Source organism: Centroberyx affinis, unplaced genomic scaffold, assembly GCF_046629955.1.
Source record: "Centroberyx affinis isolate AG114_WGS23_722 - 3 ecotype Tasmania unplaced genomic scaffold, CSIRO-AGI_Caff_v1 ptg001474l_1, whole genome shotgun sequence".
Classification (NCBI taxonomy): Eukaryota; Metazoa; Chordata; class Actinopteri; order Beryciformes; family Berycidae; genus Centroberyx; species Centroberyx affinis.
In genome coordinates, this window is record NW_027279942.1 from 1,172 (window position 1) to 24,676 (window position 23,505).

At 45.0% G+C, this 23,505-nt stretch overlaps 2 protein-coding genes across 2 annotated transcripts; one reads left to right on the top strand and one right to left on the bottom strand.

The window, feature by feature from the left end:
• Positions 1–257: 257 nt before the first annotated feature.
• On the top strand, positions 258–7,323 carry glmp (glycosylated lysosomal membrane protein; the record flags this gene model as incomplete). The annotated part of the gene is given in 8 exon segments (XM_071526869.1): positions 258–294; positions 297–433; positions 1,423–1,521; positions 2,660–2,714; positions 2,717–2,856; positions 4,262–4,480; positions 5,349–5,611; positions 6,513–7,323. Coding segments are annotated over 8 exon segments (1,125 nt in total), but the record flags the coding sequence as incomplete, so codon positions are not given.
• Positions 7,324–7,463: 140 nt separating this feature from the next.
• Positions 7,464–23,446, bottom strand: LOC139650262 (uncharacterized; the record flags this gene model as incomplete). Its single annotated transcript, XM_071526868.1, has 14 exons — positions 7,464–9,796; positions 10,795–10,915; positions 11,176–11,265; positions 12,397–13,872; positions 14,577–14,992; positions 15,243–15,300; positions 16,176–16,359; positions 17,464–17,519; positions 19,259–19,332; positions 20,153–20,253; positions 20,353–20,418; positions 21,426–21,484; positions 22,865–22,969; positions 23,369–23,446. Coding segments are annotated over 14 exons (3,069 nt in total), but the record flags the coding sequence as incomplete, so codon positions are not given.
• Between the last annotated feature and the right edge of the window lie 59 nt (positions 23,447–23,505).

Here is a 23,505-nt window from a genome sequence, read left to right on the forward strand (position 1 = left end):
TTAAACGTCCCGCTCTGACAGTTAGGCCGACTCGTTGCCATAACAACAAAGTTCTTAACTCAAGATTAGCCGGGGGGAGGTGGCTAACTTTCCTACCTCAAAGTAAGTCAGTCGTAATATTTAAGTAACAGACGGTCTTAATGAACCTGGTCCAACCTGAGAATCTAAGACCAGTCTAAGGCTTAGACTGGTCTTAAACTAGCTTTATGCAGCTGAACCCGGTCTGACTGTTTTTTTTACTGTCATGTGTCCCCCAGCTGTCCGTGGAGCTGAACCCGGGTCTGGGCCCCTCCGCCCCCCGCCCCCCCCCGGCGTCGCCCTGCTTCACGTCCGGGCGCTGGGCCTCAACGACACGCTGCACTTCCTGCTGTGCAGCCAGGGGGCGCCGGCCCTGCTGCTGGTCCACACTGACTCCGCCTCCTCCGCCGTCCGGGTGGGTCCCGTCCCGCTCAGACACAAACCCCCTCTCTGTCCACCTCAGCTCATGGGCAGGAGAAACATTTACATGTTACAATTATACCAGTCAACAGTCTGCTCACTCCACATTTCTCTTTATTTTTACTATTTTCCACATTTCAGAATAACAGCAAAGACTCAAACTATGAAATAACACAAACTGAATTATGCAGCGACCAGAAAAGTGTTAAACAAATCCAAACTATCTTATATTTTAGATTCTTTGCCTTGATGGAAAGACAAAGGCTTTGGAAAGAAATTCATACAGAGGATCAACTTCACTGTTTATATTTGACTAAGAAACTCATTTGAAGACTTTAAGCAGAAGACTGAAGATCAGAATGAGACAGAACAGTCAGTCAGGTCCAGACACTTTGTTGGCTGCTGTAATGCTTTTTATTTTTTAAAGATTATTTTTTGGGCAGAGAGAGAGAGAGAGAGACAGACAGAGAGAGAGAGACAGACAGAGAGAGAGAGGGGAGAGAGAGAAAAGGAGAGAGAGACAGAGAGAGAGAGAGACAGGGAGACAGAGAGAGAGACAGACAGAGAGAGGGAGAGAGAGACAGAGAGAGAGGGAGAGAGACAGGGAGACAGAGAGAGAGACAGACAGAGAGAGGGAGAGAGACAGACAGAGAGAGGGAGAGGGAGACAGAGAGAGAGGGAGAGAGAGACAGGGAGACAGAGAGAGAGAGAGACGGGCATGACGGTCCCAGGCCGGGATTGAACGCACGCCGTCCCATAATGCCGTTCTGTTGTCAGTGACTGATCCGTCTCTCTCTCTCTCTCTCTCTCTCTCTCTCTCTCTCTCTCTCTCTCTCTCTCTCTCTCTCTCTCTCCCTCTCTCTCTATCTCTTCCCCCCTACTCACTCTCTCTCTCTCTCTCTCTCTCTCTCTCTCTCTCTCTCTCTCTCTCTCTCTCTCTCTCTCTCTCTCTCTCTCTCTCTCTCTCTCTCTCTCTCTCTCCAGGTGGACTGGCCTGCGTTCCTCGCCCGCAACACCAGTGGCAGCCTGAGGGTGGAGCCGCCGAGCAGCATCCTGTTCAGCAGCGCCATCGTCTTCAGCCGGGTGAGCCCCCCCCCCCCCCAAACCCCCCCCCCACCCCACCCCCCACCCCAGCTGCCGGGACAAACACCCACACTCTTGATAGTCCTTCAGTCTGTGGATTTGAGGAAATGTATTGATAATTGGCCTTGAAAATAGTCAAGTTTTTTCACTCCAACCTGGTGATCAATCAAAATGGTGATATCAGCTCCATGTTATTCTGCTGTCAGGAACATGAATGGTGATATCAGCTCCATGTTATTCTGCTGTCAGGAACATGAATGGTGATATCAGCTCCATGTTATTCTGCTGTCAGGAACATGAATGGTGATATCAGCTCCATGTTATTCTGCTGTAGTAATCACTAATGAGACTCTTGACCATCACAGTTTCACAAGCTCTCCATCCAGATTATATTATTGTCACTTTGTAACGACATTTTTAAATTGTTGTTTACATTCTAGCAGCCAATGGCATCGCTGGAAAGATTTGAGTGTCAGAATCAGACTTTGTTGTCACTAGGGCTGAACAATTAATGGAAATTTTATCTAAATCTCAATATGGCCTACTGCAATTTTCAAATCACAGGAGGTGCAATATTAGTTAAAGGTGAAATGTGTCAAAATATCATTTTAAAGTAAATATTGTGGTGCTGCAGAGATGTCCTGGCCTACACATCATATTCTACAGACTGAAGAAAACATCTTTGTTTGGTACAGATCCCCGCAAAAATCACACCATAATCATTATAATACGTTTTTCAATGAAAATGAGAATAATGATGTAAAAATTATCATTCCCTCTAATATCACAAATCATATCCCAATTGCAATATCAGTCAAAATAATCGCAATTAGATATTTTTTCAAAATCGTTCAGCCCTAGTTGTCACTGAAGTTTTATTGATCACATCGTATCTTGAGATCAGAATATCGTCCCGTCCCTCATAATCCATAAGAGTCTTGTCTCTGAGTGTGAAGCAGGAGGATGGAGTGGGTCACTGTGTGTGTGTGTGTGTGTGTGTGTGTGTGTGTGTGTGTGTGTGTGTGTGTGTGTGTGTGTGTGTGTGTGTGTGTGTGTGTGTGTGTGTGTGTGTGTGTGTGTGTGTGTGTGTGTGTGTGTGTGTGTGTGTGTGTGTGTGTGTGTGTGTGTTCCCTCTCAGCTGTGGGAGTACGACGACCTGAACGACACGGCCGACCCGCAGCTCCTCCCCCCCTCCGGTTCTTCCCCCCCTACGAGCTGCAGAGCTTCTCCTGGTCCGGTCTGGACAACGGGACGCTGGACCCCGCCGCGCCCTCCGCCCGGCTCTGCGGAGGGGACGGCTCCCCGGGTTTCGCCAACGGCTCCTTCTGCCTGCAGGTCTTCTTTCCCTTCCCTCCTCCTCCGTCTCACTCGTTCTCTTCGGGCTCTCGGTGGTCTGTCGGGAGTCTGGTGCTGAATCCGGCTGTCAGACGTCCCGGGACTTGCGGGCCTAGTCTGGGCAAATTTGAAAAAGCTGCAACGATTAATCGATTAATCGATTAGTTGTCAACTATTAAATTAATCGCCAACTATTTTGATAATCGATTAATCGGTTTGAGTAATTTTTTAAGAAAAATAAGTCAAAATTCTCTGATTCCAGCTTCTTAAATGTGAATATTTTCTGGTTTCTTTCCTCCTCTATGACAGTAAACTGAATATCTTTGGGTTGTGGACAAAACAAGACATTTGAGGACGTCATCTTGGGCTTTGGGAAACACTGATCCACATTTTTCACCATTTTCTGACATTTTATAGATCAAACAACTAATCGATTAATCGAGAAAATAATCGACAACGAAAATAATCGTTAGTTGCAGCCCTACCGTCCACACTGGCGTTTTCAAAAAGTCTCCTGTCCACACTGAATCACCAAAAACGCATCATTTCCTCTTCGGGCCGGACGCTTTACACCATTTCTTGTTTACTGAGCGATCGTGAAGAATGAAGTCCGTCAGCAAGTTCAGTTTCGAAAAAAAAAAAAGCCTAAATCAAAAAGTGAAAAAGTGTCACAGTAGAGTTTTGGGGCGGCTCTCCAGCCACGACCACCTTTCCATGGTGAGGCTTTGAAACCATGGAAACGGGTGATGGAGCCTGGATGGATCACATGACCATCACACGCCCCTCCCGCACCACAACGCCAAACCAGCGTTTTCAGATGGATCCGCTGAGCAGAGCGTTTCCGTCTGTGTGGACGGACGGACAGAACAGAAATAAAGATGTTTTCATGTTTAGCGGCTCAGAGCGGACTGGGACTGAGCGCCGTGTTCCTGTCAGAGCGCCAGCGGTTCACAAACTCCTGACTCAAGTGAAAGTGCAAATACTCATCTAAAAATAAACTCTGGTAAAAGTTGAAGAACCGTTTCAAATCCTTTGCTCGAGTCAAAGTATAACAGCAGACGGTGTTAAATTTACTTTCATTTACTTCTGGATCAGCTGCTTTCTGGATGGAAGCTGTTTGACGCAGAAAAAAATACATAAATAAATCCTGAGAGTAAAGAGTCTGTTTTGAAAATGTAGTGAGGAGAAAGTCTAGATTTTTCTTTTGAAATGTAGTGAGGAAAGTCTTAAAGAAAAACTTGAGTAAAGTACAGATACAGATACTATATTTTGTGTTTTGTCATAAGTTTATTTTTTTAATGTTAAACCACTTGGAAATAAAATCCCTCTGATGACTACAGATGATCATACAGCACATCTAATAAAAGTTTTTTAAATCCCTAACATCTCTCTCCTCTTTCTCCAGGTCTCCTTCTTTGAGTCTGAGGGGCGTGGCCAGGACTGGCCCCGCCTCCTCCACACCGCTAACTCCTCCCAGATCAGGGTGTGGCTGGACGGCGTGCCGCCCAGAGCCAATCGCTCCAGGTTTTCTCTGGAGCTGCAGGCGGTGGGCGGGGCTTATCCTCTGGACAGCGTGGAGGTTCTTCGCTCCATCGATGACGAATACACTCCGTCCATCTTCAAGGTAACGACTGCATAGGCTCCGCCCCCATCAGACTGCAGAGTGTTAACCTGGTGAAGAGCGACAAGCTGGGTCATTTCTTTTTTTTTGGGGGGGTGGGGGGTATATATCGATATCACGATACTCACAAAATATCACGATATCGGCCCAAGCCTAGTGAAGCTATAAAGCAGCAAAGATTATTTGAAACCTCGACATTCTCAGACCTGCTGAACCCAGATCAGTTAAATCTGTTGAAGGACGTAAATCCATCAATGAATAAAATCCATGTCTCCATAATGAAAGTTTCCTTCATCATTACTGAAACCAAGGCAGGCAAAATGTTAACTATTAGCATCAATATGACAGTGTTGTTTACCTCAGAACATACTGACATGAGCTGCAACCATCAATCGATTAGTTGTCAGCTATTAAATTAATCGGCAACTATTTTGATAATCGATTAATCGGTTTTTTAAGAAAATGTATTCTACAAACAAGCTGTAAGGTAATCTGCTGCTTGTCTTTGTTGAATAAAAGAAATAGAAATAGAAATAGAAATAGAACTGGCCATCTGCTGTGGTTGTTGCTACTATTACTGCTACTGGTGTCACCTGGTACCAAAGATCAGCCATCTTTGGTGCCAGGTGAGATCATCACCTGGTACCTGCCGTTTGTACGTAGCCAATGAAAATGCAGAATCACCCTGAATGGGGTCAAACGTCCCTTTTTGAACCTCAGAAGTCACTGCAACACATTTCACACCACTGGGAGTAAACGTTAAAAGGTTTGAACGTGCCCCAGGTGTCAGTGTCCGCCTCCATCCGTTCACTCCTAACTCCTGCCCTACCCCTCCTCCCCCCTCCTCCCCTTCTCTCCTCCCCCCCCCCAGGTCTCTCAGTGGGTTTCCTCTCCGGCCAACAGCAGCTCTCCAGGTTTTGTCCAGTGGAAGCCGGTGGCGTACCGGCGTCCCGGGCCGGTCCTGGAGGACGCCACGCCGTGCCGACACTCCGCCCCGCTGCCGCCGCGCCGGGCGCCGCCCGCCTCCGGCCTGCTGACCGCTTTCTACGGACCGGAGCCTCAAACCACCGCGCTCAACGTGAGCTTCGGCCTCACGGGAGAACCGTTCTACAGCAGCACCCGCTTCCTCAGCTGGTGGGTGGGGGGTGGGGGGGCAGCTATCCTCCAAACATTTACTAAGTATTTTGTTCCTTATTGTTATTGTAAGTTCTGACAGTAATCTCAGAACTCGAAGCGAAGGAGTAAACTTGTTAGACAGTAAACTTGTTAGACAGTGAACTTGTTAGACAGTAAATTGCCACCTGCCTCTTCACTTGTCATTGTGGGTCATGTGACCTTCAGCAGGGGAAAGATCAGTCAGAGTGAGACCGGTAACTGGTGACACTTCTGTGTAGGAACAGTTAGCTTAGCTGTTAGCATTCATGCATGGTGCTTTGCTTTATTGCTGTTTATTTACAAATGTGTTGCAGTTTCTGTCGCCCTCTAGTGGACAAAACATGCTTATTGCAGCATTAAACACACTGTCTCTCTCTCTCTCTGCCTGTCTCTCTCTCTCTGTCTCTCTCTCTCTCTGCCTGTCTCCCCCGCTCTCTGTCTCTCTCTCTCTCTGTCTGTCTCTCTCTCCCTGTCTCCCTCTCTCTGCCTGTCTCTCTCTCTGCCTGTCTCTCTCTCTGCCTGTCTCTCTCTCTCTCTGTCTCTCTCTCTCTCTGTCTGTCTCTCTCTCCCTGTCTCCCTCTCTCTGCCTGTCTCTCTCTCTCTGCCTGTCTCTCTCTCTGTCTCTCTCTCTCTGCCTGTCTCTCTCTCTCTCTCTGTCTCTCTCTCTCTCTGTCTGTCTCTCTCTGCCTGTCTCTCTCTCTCTGCCTGTCTCTCTCTCTCTGCCTGTCTCTCTCTCTCTCTGTCTCTCTCTCTCTGCCTGTCTCTCTCTCTCACTCTGTCTCTCTCTCTCTCTCTCTGCCTGTCTCTCTCTCTCTCCCTGTCTCTCACTCTCTGCCTGTCTCTCTCTCTCTGCCTGTCTCTCTCTCTCTCTCTCTCTCAGGACTTTGTTGGTGGGTGTCGGTTCTCCTCCGGTCGATTCTTTCTCTCCGCTGGTTCTCTCCATCATGGCGGTCGGCCTGGGAACTCCCATGATCCTCCTGGTGCTGGGCGGGGTCTGCGTCTGCGTGCGGAAGAGGGCCACGCCCCCGCCGGCGGCCTACGAGCCAATCAACTGAGGGCGGAGCGGCTCGAGTCCCGGCCAATGAGGCGGCAGCGAGCTGGACTGGTTTTAAGATTGTTTTTAAAAAAAAGAGTTTTAAAGATTTACTGAACATGAAGTCGACCTGCTGGCGGTTGTTTTGTTTTTTTCCCTGAAGTGCCCGCCCACACGGCCCAGTCGGCCAATCAGGATTTGAGAGACTTGATTTTATTTTTTTATTCCTGTTCTGTCAGGACGATCAGATCCTGAGTCTGAATTTCTTTTCTTATTGCAGAACAAAAAACATCTTTTACATTCCTAACTGCTGTATGATTATGGCTACAATGATCGTTCTGATTGATTTAATCAATATTGTTCGTATGATTATTAAAAATGATTATTAGTTTTGATGATTTGAGGAACAAAACTTTACTGCACTTTTGCATCTTCATCGACAGCCGGACAATCTTCTGTTCCAGCTGCATGTTAAGAGATGAAATGTTTCTCTGCTGCAGATATTCCAATGTTCTTCAACTAATTATTAATTGTGTAAATCGAAATCACAATATGATTAATTGTGCAACTAAACTTCATGTTAAGGTGGTGACACACAATGCAATTATTTAGGGCAATGTAGTTGGGCAACAGGCAGCAGAGAGCCACAGAGTCAGAAATCAGGTTCCAAAATGTTGCTGTGGGATTTTAGTGACAATGTCAAGGCAACTCCTTTAGGCAATGTTGCTTTCCAAAGTTGCCCAGAAAGTTGCCTTGTTTATCGCTGCCTCTAATAACTGGGTTTCACTCCGGTCGGAGTTTGTTTTTATTTTGTAACGTTTGTTTCTGGAGTTGCTGATGGAAATCGAAGCCATAGAAGTTTTTAAGATTTCAGTGGAACTTTATTTTGATCGGAGCAAAACGTGGAATATTTCTAGAAAAGTTTAGAGGTTTGAATGAGGAAACGAGGAAAATCTGTGATTACTAACTGGTTTATACAGAATTTTACATTATAGACTTACTGTTACTTATTGTTAAAGAGTTCCTGTTGATCCAGAGCTACAGATCTTCAGACTTGTTGAAGTTCATGTGGGAATATGTAACTGTTGTTCTCTGGGAGGTAAACAGAAGTCATGTGATCACAGAGCTGCAGTTTTATCCGACAAAATGTTGAATCTTCACATTCTGATGTAGAAATGAACAGAATCGTTTCCTCTCCAGAAACGTCTCTGCTGTTCAGGTTTTACTTCTCTGTCAGACGGGCTTCACTGTGACGTCGCTTCCAACGCGGAAATAAAAAAAGTTGTTGAAAAGAACGTCTGACGTATGAAACTCTGCTGCTCGCACACGGAAACACTGTTCTGGTAAAGCTCCGGAAATTAATCGTTCCTGAGAAAATTAATGAGGATTTTCGAACTTGTTGACTTCTGAGTGAATTCACAGGGTTCCTACGCAGGTCTGGAAAGTCTGGAAAAGTATTAAAAATGAATTTGATCATTTCCAGGTCTTGAATAGTTTGGGAATTTGAAAAAAAATGTCTGGAAAAGTATGGAAAATGTTGCGGTTCAGGTCCGATACACACATAATTCTAGCTTTTATGTTGTTGTAGAGCCACTTTGAGTCCACAGGTTTTGTTGATGTGCAGAATAATGTTCAGATAGAGGGACGCTCTTATGACCCAGCCGCTGTCAGCATGCATTATATCAAATACCCACCAAAATCACATCCGGTCAAGAACGTAGGGTCTGGGAAAAATATGGAATTTTAAAATGGAAAGCGTGTAGGAACCTGCCAATCATCTCACATATTCTGATATTTGTGGCTGTGAAGAACAATCTTCATCTATACAGTGATATGACCTAGTTAGCAGGGGCAAGATGTCTATCTGTGTAAATCATATTGAACACCAGACAAAATCTTCAGAACAAATCAAGGTCTGGAAAAAGTATGGAATTTTTTTAATTGAAAATGTGCAGGAACCCTGGATTTATACAAGAAAACACAAATCTTCTTCCAGCTCGTATTTATTTTCTGCGTTGAATCCAACAGTCGATACAAAACCATCAGATGAAAAACAAACTACAGCTGTCTTGGCAACAAAATATTTCAGTTTCATCTCTTCCAGAGAGCGAACGGCAGGCGGATTTTTTTTTTAATTAATGTTCTGTTTTTTTTACAGCCGACTTGTCTGCTGTAAATGTCTGATAAAAATAAATACAAGATATTAAAATCTCAATTTCAAAACGTTTCTATGGCTTTTCTTCTGTAACTTAGCAGCAGAAGTCACGGCTTCACCTGGGACTTGATGTTTGAATTTAAACTTTTTCAAATGTCACAGAAACCGCAGCACCAATACTGTCATTTCAACGGTTTTACATTAAAGGGGAATGCCACCTGTTTTAAGAATTCACACACGTTCGTCCTGTTCCCAGGTCAGTTCAGTCGGTGTTTGTGAACTCGCTCCTCTCTTTGACCCTTGACCCTTCAGTGTGTCTGCTCCATTGACAGAGAATGGGGTTCTGAATTTGTCGACCCATAAGGTTTCTGAGTGAGTTCTTGCACCCAGATGAGGTTTAAATTCTGCTTCATATCTGTTAGCATTGCTGGAATATAAACTTCATTTTGGTGTGACGACTCAGCATCTCCACAGAGTCACTGTTGCCCCATTCACTGTCAACGGAGCAGCTGCTGAGTTTACATCCCAGTGACATCACCAGTTAAAGGTTTTCTCTCTGATTTCCAGCTTTAGGAAAGAGTGGAGCGAGTTCACAGACAACTGAACTGTGCCGGGACACAGAAATAATGTGATTTGTTAAAATGGGTGGCTTTCCCCTTTCATTTTCTCCCTTAGAAAAGGTGATCTGCTGTGGCACAGAGTTAACAGAGTGAGATGTTCATGTTTTCAAACTCTGATCCCGACCTCTGACCTCTGACCTCTGACCACGAGGAAGGAGAAAAGCAGACTCTTCAGGTGTCTGTTTGAGTGAAATGCTCCTTTAGCCGTCCATCAGCCAGCATGCTGAGCTCCTGCAGGACCAGAGGCTCCAGGGGGTCAAGAGGCTCCAGAGGGTCCAGGGGGTCCAGAGACCAGGACCGGGACTCTGTCGGGGACTGGAACCCCCGGGCAGGACCACAGTCTGAGAGCTGCCAGCCTGTCGGACAGCAGCGAGCGTTAGAGAAACAGATCGGTTCAGTTCTGAGCTGATCTGCTGTCTGACAAACAAACACATTTACAGGAGAAAAGTCTAAATACAGCGAGATAAACTGAACCCAGATCTGCAGAAACACACTGAGCAAAATATGAAACTTGGTGGTCTGACTTCTCTGAAGATTCAAACGACTTGGGGAACGGCCGTCTGTGTTTGTGACTCAGCTGTTTTCAAAGAGTTCATATTCAGTCTCAAGATTTAAATCTATGGTCCATCACATTAGGTTTGAAATCAGAATCATAAGCACACCAACGGATTATTTGTAATTTATTATGTAGTTTATATTCTTCTCTAGTCATATCCCAAATTTTCAACTGGCTCTTAATCCAGGGATTTTGCACACAGTCTATAAATAAATCTTCTTAAATTATTGTCACTCATTAGTGCCTGAACTGGAGGATCGTTCATTATGGAGAGTTCAATGTCTTCCCACCTTGCATGAAAAGTCGGGTTACACAGATTTATCAGGGGTTTAATCTGGGCTGCGTCAAAATAATCCTAAACATGGGGAAGTGCCAATCCTCCTTCTTCCTTTGAGAGTTGTAAAGTTTTAAATTTAACCCTGAGTTTTTTTTCCTGCCAAATGAACCTAGAAATAATCTTATTCCATTCAGAAAACTGTTTTGCGGAGATGTGCTTGAAATAAAAAAAAAGTAATCTCGGGAGGAACGGCCGTCTGTGTTTGTGACCAAAGCTGACAAACTGTGCTTCTAAAGAGTTAATATTCAGTCTAGATTCACACTCTGTCCCTCTGTCTCCGCCCAAATCCACACACAGAGCAGCTTCTAGGTAAAATAACACTGAATCTAAGAAGAGATCCTGGTGTTTTCCATCTGGACTAAGAGACTCCGTCCTGTGGAACTACACACAGTGAGGAAAACAACTTCCACCAGTGAAGGTAATCCGGTTCAGATGCTGCTGAAGTCCTGAAGTCTCCTTACCTGAGGAGGAGGAGGAGTCTGTGAGGAGCTGCAGGGAGGAGGGACAGTCTGGACCTGCAGCCGAGAGTCTGGATCCACCAGACCAGTCTGTCCAGTCTGGAGCCTGACTGAGACCAACCAACTGAGAGAGAGAGAGAGAGAGAGAGAGAGAGAGAGAGAGAGAGAGGGGGAGAGAGAGAGGGGGGGGGGGGGAGAATTAATGAAATGATGCACAGAGCAGCTGTGTAACATCAGTTATTGTTGAAGTCTTAACTACCAAAACCAACAAAACAAAAACAAAACCAACTTCTCATCTGAGACAAATGAAGCTGACCCTTGACCCCTGACCTTTGACCCCTGACCTTTGACCCCTGACCTTTGACCCCTGACCTTTGACCCCACCTGCTGTGTCAGAGCGTCGGTCTGGCTGGAGCTGAGCTGGAGGCCAAGGTACGACCGGTGCTGCAGCGGCTCGGTAACACCGACAGAGTCCTGGAGCAGAGAGCAGGGAGGAGCATCACACTGGGAACACTGGGAAGACTGGGGACACTAAGAAGACTGGGAAGACTGGGAAGACTGGGAAGACTGGGGACACTGGGGAGACTGGGAACACTGGGAACACTGGGAAGACTGGGAAGACTGGGAAGACTGGGAAGACTGGGGACACTGGGGAGACTGGGAACACTGGGGACACTGGGGACACTGGGAAGACTGGGGAGACTGGGAAGACTGGGGACACTGGGAAGACTGGGAAGACTGGGGACACTGGGAACACTGGGAACACTAGGGACACTGGGAAGACTGGGGACACTGGGAAGACTGGGAAGACTGGAGACACTGGGAAGACTGGGAACACTGGGGACACTGGGAACACTGGGAACACTGGGGACACTGGGGACACTGGGGACACTGGGAAGACTGGGAAGACTGGGAACAGTGGGAAGACTGGGAACAGTGGGAACACTGGGAACAGTGGGAAGACTGGGAACAGTGGGAACACTGGGGACACTGGGGACACTGGGAACACTGGGGACACTGGGGACACTGGGAACACTGGGGACACTGGGAAGACTGGGAAGACTGGGGACACTGGGGACATGGGAAGACTGGGAACAGTGGGAACACTGGGAACACTGCTGAATGTTTCCCAGAGCAGGAAACCAAACATGTGAGAAGACAAACCTTTACCCAGCAGCTGGCTGGTGGCTGCTGGTCATTTAGTTCAGAATTCATCTTTAAAACTTAACTTTTAAACTGAGAAATATTGACCTGATATTGACCTGAGTACTATGCAGATTTTCTTGTAATTTCTTTGGCATTTTGGTATTTTACAGTGAATTTACAGAGAAGTGAAACACTTCCTGTCTGGAACTTCAAGCTGAAAGTAAGAATCAAAATCACAAAATTGGAGACTCGAGTTTTCCTTCCTTGATCCTGTCGCATCCAATTTTAAACCTTTTTACATAATTTGTTGGGAAAAAAAAGAAAATTTCAAAAACACGACACTCGTTCATTTTGACGCGATGAAGCGCTTCTTCATCACAAATTAACAAATCCGGGTATTAGTAACTTGGAACCGGTTCCAAAACAGAACCGGGTAACGGAACCCGACCCTCCACTCACATGACGGAGGCCGAGTCCGGTGTGCTGGTCCTGGATCTGGTTTCTCTGAGCCTGGAGTCTCTGCTGGGTCTGGTTCTGGGTCTGGGTCTGGGTCTGGGTCTGGGTCTGGTTCTGGTTCTGGTTCTGGGTCTGGGTGTATCCCGGCCCGGTGGCTCTCTGCTCGGTGAAGTCCAGGCTCAGTTCTGCCGGGCCGGCGGCCGGCGGCTGGTGGCTCAGCCAGGACTGCTGCTGAGGAAACTGGCCGCCATGTTGGGGATACTGCACCGCTTGTTGCCGGTGGTACTGCTGAGCCTGTCCACCATCTTGGATCTGATTCTGCTGTTGGAACAGTGGAAACTGTTGACACTGTCTGCCATCTTGGCTCTGTTGCTGACGATGGCTCAGCTGATACTGCTGAAACTGTTGAAACCGTCCACCATCTTGGATCTGCGGTTGGTGCTGCGGTTGTTGGCACGGCGGATACTGCTGGGGCTGTCGGCCATCTTGGATCCACAGCTGCTGTTGGCACGATGCAGACTGGTGAAACTGCTGCTCCTCCTGTGTGTGCTGCTCCCAGAGGCAGAGCTGCTGCTGCAGGCGGTGATGATGCTCTTGTTGCTGTTGATGATGTTGTTGTTGTTGTTGTTGTTGTTGCTGTTGCTGTTGCTGTTGATGTTGTTGTTGTTGTTGTTGTTGTTGCTGTTGCTGTTGCTGTTGTTGTTGAAGGTGCTGTGTCTGCTGACAGTGTTCTGACGCTTCATGATGACTCAGTATTGGTTGGAGTTGCAGGCGGTGGAGTTGACCAGACTTCTGTTGCTCAGGTTGCTGAAGGCTGGCTAGTTGTTGCTGTAGTTGCTGATTCTGCTGCAAATGTGACAACTGTGAGATCTGATGATGTTGTTTATTGTTTTCCGGTTGTTCTAAATGGTTTTGCTCCAGCTGTTGATCCTGTTGAAGTCGGTGTTTCAGTGTTTGCTGATGACTCGGTCGTCTCTGTGCGTCACTCAGTCTGCGGTCCACAGATTGCTGTCCGTCCCGTTGGTGTGAGAGTCTGTCAGCTTCGTCCTGAGGAGGAGGAGGAGACGGCGCCCCCTGTGGGCGGGGCAGCTGAGGAGGAGGAGGAGGAGGAGGAGGAGGAGGAGGAGGAGCTGGCTGGCGGTGTTGATAACGGTAATGTTGTCGCTGGTGACTTTGTCGCTGACAGTAACTTTGTTGTAGCTGCTGACTGAGCTGGTCTGCTGGATTCTGCTGGTGGGCAGATCCTCCATGTTGAACCCAGACAGGAGCTTCTGCTCGGGGCTGGAGCTGCTGCTGCTGCTGGTGCTGCTGCTGGGGCTGGGGTTGGGTTTGGGGTTGGGGGTGGGGTTGGGTTTGGGGTTGGGTTTGGGGTTGGGGGTGGGGTTGGGGGTGCAGAGGGTGGTTCTGGGTCTGGAGCTGTAACAGACTCTGGCTGTGAGGAAAGCCAGGCGGCGGCTGGTTGGTGTCCAACAGGACGCCCTGGGAATCGAGACCAACAGAGACAAAAAGCAACAATGGAAGAAGTTTCCCTGAGTTTATTACAGTTATTATTATGATTATTATTAGTTCATACGAGCATATCGCCCCTTCAGCAAAAACAGTCAAATTATTTGGTGTCTAATTTTACAAACCAGGACAAGAAAAAGCTTGACAAACGTTTATCTTTTTTGTCTCTCTGTCTGTCTCTCTGTCTATCTCTCTCTCTGTCTGTCTCTCCATCTGTCTCTGTCTGTCTGTCTCTCTCTCCATCTGTCTGTCTCTCCGTCTGTCTGTCTCTCCATCTGTCTCTCTCTCTGTCTGTCTCTCTGTCTATCTCTCCGTCTCTCTGTCTGTCTCTCTGCCTGTCTCTCTGTCTGTCTCTCCGTCTCTCTCTCTGCCTGTCTCTCTGTCTGTCTCTCCGTCTCTCTGTCTGTCTCTCTGCCTGTCTCTCCGTCTGTCTGTCTCTCTGTCTGTCTGTCTCTCTGCCTGTCTCTCCGTCTCTCTGCCTGTCTCTCCATCTGTCTGTCTGTCTCTCTGTCTGTCTCTCTCTGTCTCTCTCTCTGTCTGTCTCTCCATCTGTCTGTCTGTCTCTCTGTCTGTCTCTCTCTGTCTCTCTCTCCGTCTGTCTGTCTCTCCATTTGTCTGTCTGTCTGTCTGTCTGTCTGCCTCTCTGTCTGTCTGTCTGTCTGTCTGTCTGTCTGTACCTGTGTGATGGGCGATAAGGTCGGGGAGCTGACAGGTGAGAACTGATGACAGCGACTCTCTCCACCAATAGGAACCACCAGAGGGCTGAGAGGGGCCCGCCTCCTCGCCAGCGACATCTGTGATTGGCCGGCCTGACGCGGGGAACAGCAGAGCGAGGAGGCGGAGCAAGAGCGAGAGCCGCCAATCCCGCTGCTGTAGCTGCAGACGCTGGCTGCCGATTGGACGGACCGGCCGCCGAGGGAGGAGTTACTGAGGAAGGAGCGCAGCGATTGGTCGCTGGGAGACGACCGGAGGGAGGGGTTGCTGAACGACAGGTCCGAGGAGGCGGAGCTTAGAGAGGCAGGAAGGGAGCGGATGCTGAGAGACGACTGGATGTTGGGGTTGCTGAGGGAACCTTGGAGGGACGACGACAGACCTGAGGAGGAAGAGGAGAAGAAGAAGAACAACTTCCTGAGTCTGAGGCGGCGGCTGCACCGATCGATCAGACAACAGACAGAATTATTGATGACAGATGTGTGTGTGTCGGTTTGTTCTGAGCGTCAACATGGCGGCGAGGCAGGAGAACAGAAGAAGAAACAGACTCTACAGTCTAAATCCAATCAGAAACTGATCTGGAACCTGCAGTCGTCCAACGCTCCACAGGCTTCTCTGTTGTCTCTGCTCACCTGGCAGCAGACGGCCTTCCTCTCTGCAGGCTGACAGAGTCTCAGTCTGGAGTTTCTCCTGCAGGAAACAACAACAGACTGTCTGTCAACTCAAAGTCTTAGAACAGTTTTCCAATCACATGTGAATGCAGGCAATGGCTCCGTATCAAACCGGCTCCTGATTGGCTGCTTGTCTCTCTGTCTCTACACAGAGAGGCAGAGTCTAAACTTCTGCAAACTCTGACATATTTCTATAACATGTTTCTCAGCAGGTATGGACTGAGGCTTTCCAGCCAATCGTATCACAGATAGATTCATTACATTTAACACAGTGAACACTAGTGACACCTGCTGGGAGAAATAATATAGAGCAGCCAAACAATCACAGATCACCAGACAGGCCCGTGCATTTTTGAAAGTATTTAATAGGTTTGGGTCGTTATTCTGTGGATAAAGTTAGGGCAATGATTTTGAAAAAATATCTAATTGCGATTATTTTGACTGATATTGCAACTGCGATATGATTTGCGATATTAGAGGGAATGATAATTTTTACATCATTATTCTCATTTTCATTGAAAAACGTATTAAAATGATTACGGTGTGATTTTTGCGGGGATCTGTACCAAACAAAGATGTTTTCTTCAGTCTGTAGAATATGATGTGTAGGCCAGGACATCTCTGCAGCACCACAATATTTACTTTAAAATGCTATTTTGACACATTTCACCTTTAACAAATATTGCGCCTCCTGCGATTTGAAAATTGCAGTAGGCCATATTGCGATTTCCATAAAATTTTGATTAATTGTTCAGCCCTAGATAAAGGCCCATGGAAAACTGAAATAAAAGGTTTACATGCGATGCACAGCCTGAAAGTCAAGTGGATCAGGTGTTTCTTCAGGTCTGGAGGCCTCGCTCCTCATGGATCAGCCGCTGCTCGGAGGAAACTGACCTGCGAACCGGACAGACGCCACGGAGCCTCGGGATCAAACGTGACATCGCCGCTTAAAGAGAGTCGGACCCGGAGGCGTCCGGGCGGCGGCCGGGGGGGGGGCAGGTGGAGGCAGGACAGGTCCGGCAGAGAGCCGCTGCCACTGAGGGCTGCTGGGAAACGGAGCTCCGGAGAGAGGAGGATGCTGGGAAACACACGAAACACGTTTACTCTGACAGACAGTTCTCATCACAGCAGACAGGAGAGGAACCTCTAAAGATCTGACTGCAAACTACAAACACAATGACCTGAGGAGACTCATGAGGAGGAGAACACACTGATGATAAACACACAGCCTGTCATGCCAACACTGAGCTCCTATTGGCTGAGAAGAATTAACACTATGTTAAAGGGGCAATAAGTAAGAGTTTCACTGCCACATATCACAACACCACCATAATATCCATAACCTCTATGACTAGAGACTTGTGTAGATCAGTTCTGTCCATGCTGTTCCTGGTGGTCACATATAATCCCTCTCTTCCTCCTGTAGCTGTTGGACCCACAGACAGTATTGTCTGTAGCTGTTGGACCCACAGACAGTATTGTCTGTAGCTGTCGGACCCACAGACAGTATTGTCTCCAGTCAGCTGTCAGTTGAGGCTCCGCTGCCTCTTGCTGCAACAATGAGTCCAAACTGTTTGTCAGAATATTCCAGAAAAGAAAAAGTTTGTGAAAACGATACGGAGAGCGACCGACGTGTTTCTCTCCGCGGCCCGGAAAGCAGCGGCACCGACCGTTTCCCCTCGGCGGATCGTCTTCTACCGAACTCTACCGTTTACGATCCGATCCGACTGTCCGGAACCGGATCACTCCACCAGGAACCGACTTTCACCCCACAGCGGTCTGTGCTGCGGCAGAGAAAAATAGTTCTGTGATTTCCTGGAACTGAGTCTGTTTCCTCTCTGCTGTGGAGACACAAACTTTTTCTTTTCTGGAATATTCTGACAAACAGTTTGGACTCATTGTTGCAGCAAGAGGCAGCGGAGCTTCAACTGACAGCTGACTGGAGACAATACTGTCTGTGGGTCCAACAGCTACAGACAATACTGTCTGTGGGTCCAACAACTACAGACAATACTGTCTGTGGGTCCAACAACTACAGACAATACTGTCTGTGGGTCCATGAGCTACAGGAGGAAGAGAGGAGTTACATGGAGGAACTAAATCAGTGAACTGATCCTTTAACGAGCCGTTAGCTGTTGACAGATCTACAGATCTCCAGCCTACAGGAAGCTGCTGGACTCACCTGAGACCTGGAGTCTGGTTCTGGTTGGTCTTGTTTCCACCGGGCAGCACAGCAGACTGGAAGAGGAAATACATCATGAAAGCAGAGCTGGGCCATATGGCTGAAATCAATATCATGATAATGAGAAGGATTTTATAGGATATACAGTATATATCTATATATCATGATGTGGCTCACGTCTGCAAAATCACGTTAAATAATCAAATTCATGTTCATCCCATTGAACTGAATGGTAATGTTAGGTGTGATGTCAGACAAAACTGACATCTTCAGATAATATTCCTGACTATCTCATTCTGTCATTGTTTCTAAATAAAATGTTCTTGTTCTCATCATTTCAGACAGCAGAATTGCATGTGATGATATCAAAATATCACCATATGATTCACTGAAAGACCATAAACCAGAATACTGAATTACTGAAGTTGAACATCATGAAGCAGAAAATGTTGGGATGTTCCTGTGCATTAATGAAACCACTGTTTCCACCACTGGAGCAGAACATTTCAGAACATTTCAGAATGTTTAGATCAGAGTCAACAAGTCACAAGTTTACATGCAGATTTCAGTTCACAAGAACCAAAACAGAGACAGAAGGTCGCTGGTTTGAATCCCTGGACTGGGACTGTATGAAACTGTGTGAATGTGAAGCAGGATAATGATACGATACGATATGAATCGATACGATACAATACACTGTGATACGATATATATGATATCATGCGCTATGATATGAACCATAGATAGATGGATGGATATGGATGGATAGATAGATAGATAGATAGATAGATAGACAGATAGATAGATAGATAGATAGATAGATAGATAGATAGATAGATAGACGGATAGATGGATAGATAGATACAGTACAATAGAACTTTATTGTCTAACCTGGAGAAATGTACTGATTTGATCTTTATTTCTCCAGGTGAGGGAACAAAAAGGAGTCTCATTAGAACATAAAGGAGTCTCATTAGATCATAAAGGAGTCTCATTAGATCATAAAGGAGTCTCATTAGAACATAAAGGAGTCTCATTAGAACATAAAGGAGTCTCATTAGAACATAAAGGAGTCTCATTAGAACAAACGAGTCTCATTAGAACATAAAGGAGTCTCATTAGAACATAAAGGAGTCTCATTAGAACATAAAGGAGGAGTCTCATTAGAACATAAAGGAGTCTCATTAGAACATAAAGGAGTCTCATTAGAACATAAAGGAGTCTCATTAGAACATAAAGGAGGAGTCTCATTAGAACATAAAGGAGTCTCATTAGAACATAAAGGAGTCTCATTAGAACATAAAGGAGGAGTCTCATTAGAACATAAAGGAGGAGTCTCATTAGAACATAAAGGAGTCTCATTAGAACATAAAGGAGGAGTCTCATTAGAACATAAAGGAGGAGTCTCATTAGAACATAAAGGAGTCTCATTAGAACATAAAGGAGTCTCATTAGAACATAAAGGAGGAGTCTCATTAGAACATAAAGGAGGAGTCTCATTAGAACATAAAGGAGTCTCATTAGAACAAACAAGTCTCATTAGAAAATAAAGGAGGAGTCTCATCAGAACATAAAGGAGGAGTCTCATTAGAACATAAAGGAGTCTCGTTAGAACATAAAGGAGTCTCATTAGAACATAAAGGAGTCTCATTAGAACATAAAGGAGTCTCATTAGAACATAAAGGAGTCTCATTAGAACATAAAGGAGTCTCATTAGAACATAAAGGAGTCTCATTAGAACATAAAGGAGGAGTCTCATTAGAACATAAAGGAGTCTCATCAGAGTGAGTTTTACCCTCCTGCTGCTCCAGGACCGGCTCCCTTCCTCTGAAACGTTCTCCTCTATCGGAGGAACCGGGTACGGAAACACTGAAGGGACAAAAGGTGAAATCACAGTGAAGCTCAGGACAAAGCAACAATCACAAGACTGAACATGTGACAATGCAAGTTGGCAGTGAGCTGAAGTTAAGGTTAAAGTTTAAGTTTAGGTGTATAATCGGAGAGGTGAAGTTTAAGCCTAAAGTTAAGTTTATAAAAATAGTTAAGCTAAGGGTTAAAGCTAAGTTAAGATTGGGTTTATAATCAGTGAGGTAAGGGTAAGGGTTCCAGGTGAAGGCTAGGTGTATACAGTAACTGGAGCGGTAAAGTTTAAGGCTAAAGTTAGTTTATATTCTACGACGGTGTTTTAGGGCTGCTGTAAAAAAATAAAAATCTAAGATTTCGAGAAAGTCAATATTTTGAGAAAAAAAAGTCATAATATGACGAAGAAGAAGTCTAAATATTTTGACTTTATTCTCAAAATATTATGACTTTTTTCTCGTAATATTACATTTTTTTTTTTCTTCTTCCGACTTGTTTTCTCATAATTAAATAATTTATTCTCGTAATATTTAAATTTTATTTCTCAAAATAATACTTTTTTTCTCAAAATATTTGGACTTTTTTCTTGTAATATTATGACTTGTTTCTCTAAATCACAGAGTTTTATTTTTCTTACAGTGGCCCTAAAACACGGTGTTAATACTGGAGATCAGGTTTAGGTTTAAGGTTCATTTTCATCTTTGTTTCAGAATTTAAAACTCCTTATGGGACTAAAATATGGAATATGGTTTTCTCACAATCTGAATCTGGTTTTGGAGGCGAGAGGGTGTGTGTGTGTGTGTGTGTGTGTGTGTGTGTGTGTTCCTACCACTGTGTCTGTTTCGGGGGGTGCAGGTGTGTGTGGGGCTGAGCTGTCCTGCCGTGTGTGTGTTCCTCAGACTGATGTGAAGAGCCGAGTCCGAGTTCGTCCTGCAGAGAGAGAGAGAGGGAGAGAGCATTTAGAGACACACACACACACACACACACACACACACACACACACAAACACACACACACACACCACTGTACCTGTTGAGAGCTGTAACAGACTGCGGCTGCTGTGATTGGTCGGCAGGTGAACTGCTGGACCAGTTTCTGATGTAAAAACAGGTGAAAATAAATGAGAAAGAAGAGAAGAGTTTCCTCACTAAATGAGATTCAACATTCAAAAACCTGACAGCTGCTGTTTAAACTCAGGAAAAATATCAGTGGTCACATGACCTGAACTCCAGTCAGTTTGAACTGCTTGAGACTTGATGCATGAAGAGAAGACTTGAGACTCCACTTGACTTGGGTTCTGCTGACTTGGGTTCTGCTGACCTGGTACTTGACTTGACTTGTACTCTGATGACTTGAAAAGGTTTCTAAAGTCTTGACTTGAGATCTTGTGTTTGTGTAAATGACTCAGATTGAAAGTGATGAGATTTGTTCCAGCAGACGACTGAATTTAAATTCTGTTTTCTGAATTTGTATGGAATGATTGAATTTATTGAAGTTGAAACTGATTATAGAAATCAAACTCATGATGCTCTTACCAAGTTTTTATCCTATTAAAACCATATTGCATTGAAAAGTCCTAGATATTTAGTTTTCTTTAAGATATTAAATTGATACTGGACTCTTGATTTGTTCTGACTTGACTTGCTGTTCTACATTTAGACTTGGGACTTGACTTGAGACTTGAGCCTCAAGACTTGAGACTGACTTGGGACTCGAGCAAAGTTGACTTGGTCTCACCTCTGATAAATATAAAAGAATCATCTGTTTTTGAACTATAGAGTGATGAATTTCAAGCAACAGTTTATTTTCTAAAAATAGATATAAAGCTTTCACAGTAGAATGAAACTATTACTCTCTCTCTCTCTCTCTCTCTCTCTCTCTCCAGTTCTCTACATCCAGTTCATAAAGCTTTTCCAAGTGATGCATTTTCCATTTCTGGTTTGTTTGGAATCAACAGAAGAAGAAGAACTGGGTAGTTAGCATGAGCAGCGACAGCCACCATGACTGAACAGACAGAGAGAAGAGAAACTCAAACTGCATCAACAGAAACTCCAAGCTCCGCCCACACCGTTTGATTGACAGCTGATCTGTGGGACCCTTACCTCCTGCAGCCGGGGTCGGGGGGCGGAGTCAGGAGGGCGGGGCGGTACGGAGAGCCGGTCTGGACAGAGACAGTTAAGGCCTGAACCTGAACATCACACAGCTGAGCAACAGTCAGACCTGCAGCTCAGAGGATCACATGTTTATCTTGTACATGATCTATAATCTATAATCTATAATCAGTAATTCAGAGAAAACATGAGTGATTTTCTCTCTGATGTAACTGCAGGTTTGAAAAAGCCTTTCTGAAGACTTTGTAAGAACTTTTTAATTCGTCCTGGAACTGAATTTAAAAACCAAAATGAAGGAACTGAGCTGTAAAGCAGTTTAGTTAAAACGGGCAGAATGAGAAAAGAAAAAGGACAAAACGTTAAATTAAAGAGACGTGAAGTCCAGCTGTGTGAGACATGCTGAGAAGATAAGACCTAATAACTGGATTTAAGACATTTTAATACTTTTTAAATCCTTCAGTTTAGATGATTTAGTTTGAGACTTCTCCAGACCTGCAGACCAGCAGCAGCTGAACCAAACTCTTCATCCTGACTCAACTTCTCTTCCTCAGTAAGTGGATCAGAGACATCTGGACTTGATTTGACTCGGGCAGCAACTAAGTTTCATCAACGATTAATCTACTACTTTGTCCCCCAATTAATCGATTAATCATTTAGTCTACAGCTCATCAAATGTCTGAGTCTGACCGGCACAGGATTTATTTTATAATGATGTGGAACTGAGAAAAGCAAATAAATCTCTGAAGTGTTTGTGAAGCTGGAACTGGAAAAATTATTTTTTTATCTTTTGATACTTTTGGCATTTTTTTGGTTTCACAGAGGTTGGTTTATTTATTACTCTATTATTACTTTATTTATTACTTTATTATTTATTACTTATTACTTTATTATTACTTAGTTTATTACTTATTACTTTATTATTACTTAGTTTATTACTTATTACTTTATTATTACTTAGTTTATAACTTATTACTTATTCATTAGCGGTGTGTTACTGCCACACGGCCGGAGCGGCAGTAACACACTGCTAATAAATAAACACAGCACAAACTTAAAGAAACCTTCTTTTCTAATCAATAACTAATCATTGATGAGTATTCCTCTTGAACAGCAGCTAAACAAAGCGGCTGCTTGGTGACTTGAGCTCGACTTTCAGTTAGCGAGTTAATATTTAAATCAAGTGTGTTGTGGTCACAGATGTGTGTTTATATATTAGATTATTTATGGTAGTATAATATTTAAATTCATCTCTCACAGGTGGGTTTATATATTAAGATTTTACATTATTATTTAAATTAACTGTTACACGCTCAGATGTGTATTTATGTATTCCAATATTATATAAGTAGAATTACATTAAATACTGATGATTTTGTATTTTTTAAGTGTTTTTTCTAATCAAATAGATCAATTAACGCTTTGAAGGATACATGCCGTCTGATTGGCCGGACGGGGAAGCCGCCCCGCCCGTCTCCAGGGTTCCGCTCTCCTATTGGCTGACGGCGTCCTGCGTCCGGGCCGCAGGTGGGCCGGCCCTGACAGACAGGAAGTGACATAGGCGGGACGAGAGGAAGAGAAGCAGAAGAAACGGAAAAAGTAAAATATATTTTTTATTTTAACAACATAACGCAGGAGGGATTTTCTCAGTAAAATGTTTCTGTCAAATCAGAGAAGAAGATGAATAAATAAATAATAAATTCAACAGCTCAGCTTGGGATTCTTCATTATAAATATTTACTCTGAGCCACTTTTTACTTTTACTGCAGTAGATTTTTACAGCAGAACTTTTACTTCTACTCAAAGTCAAATATCAGCAAAGTAACAGAACTTCTACTGCAGCAGGACGTTCTATTTTCTATTCTACTTCATTTCAGTTTAGGACCGTGTTTTAGTCTTAGTTTTGGTCTCAGTCTCAGTCTCAGTCTGCCTCTGACCTGCAGCTCTGCTGGACTCATCTGGCTGACGTTGGGCAGGGAGCCGCCTCCGACCTGCCGAGTCCTCTGGACCTGCAGCTGAGACAGGAAGTGACCACACAGAGACAGGAAGTGACCACACAGAGACAGGAAGTGAC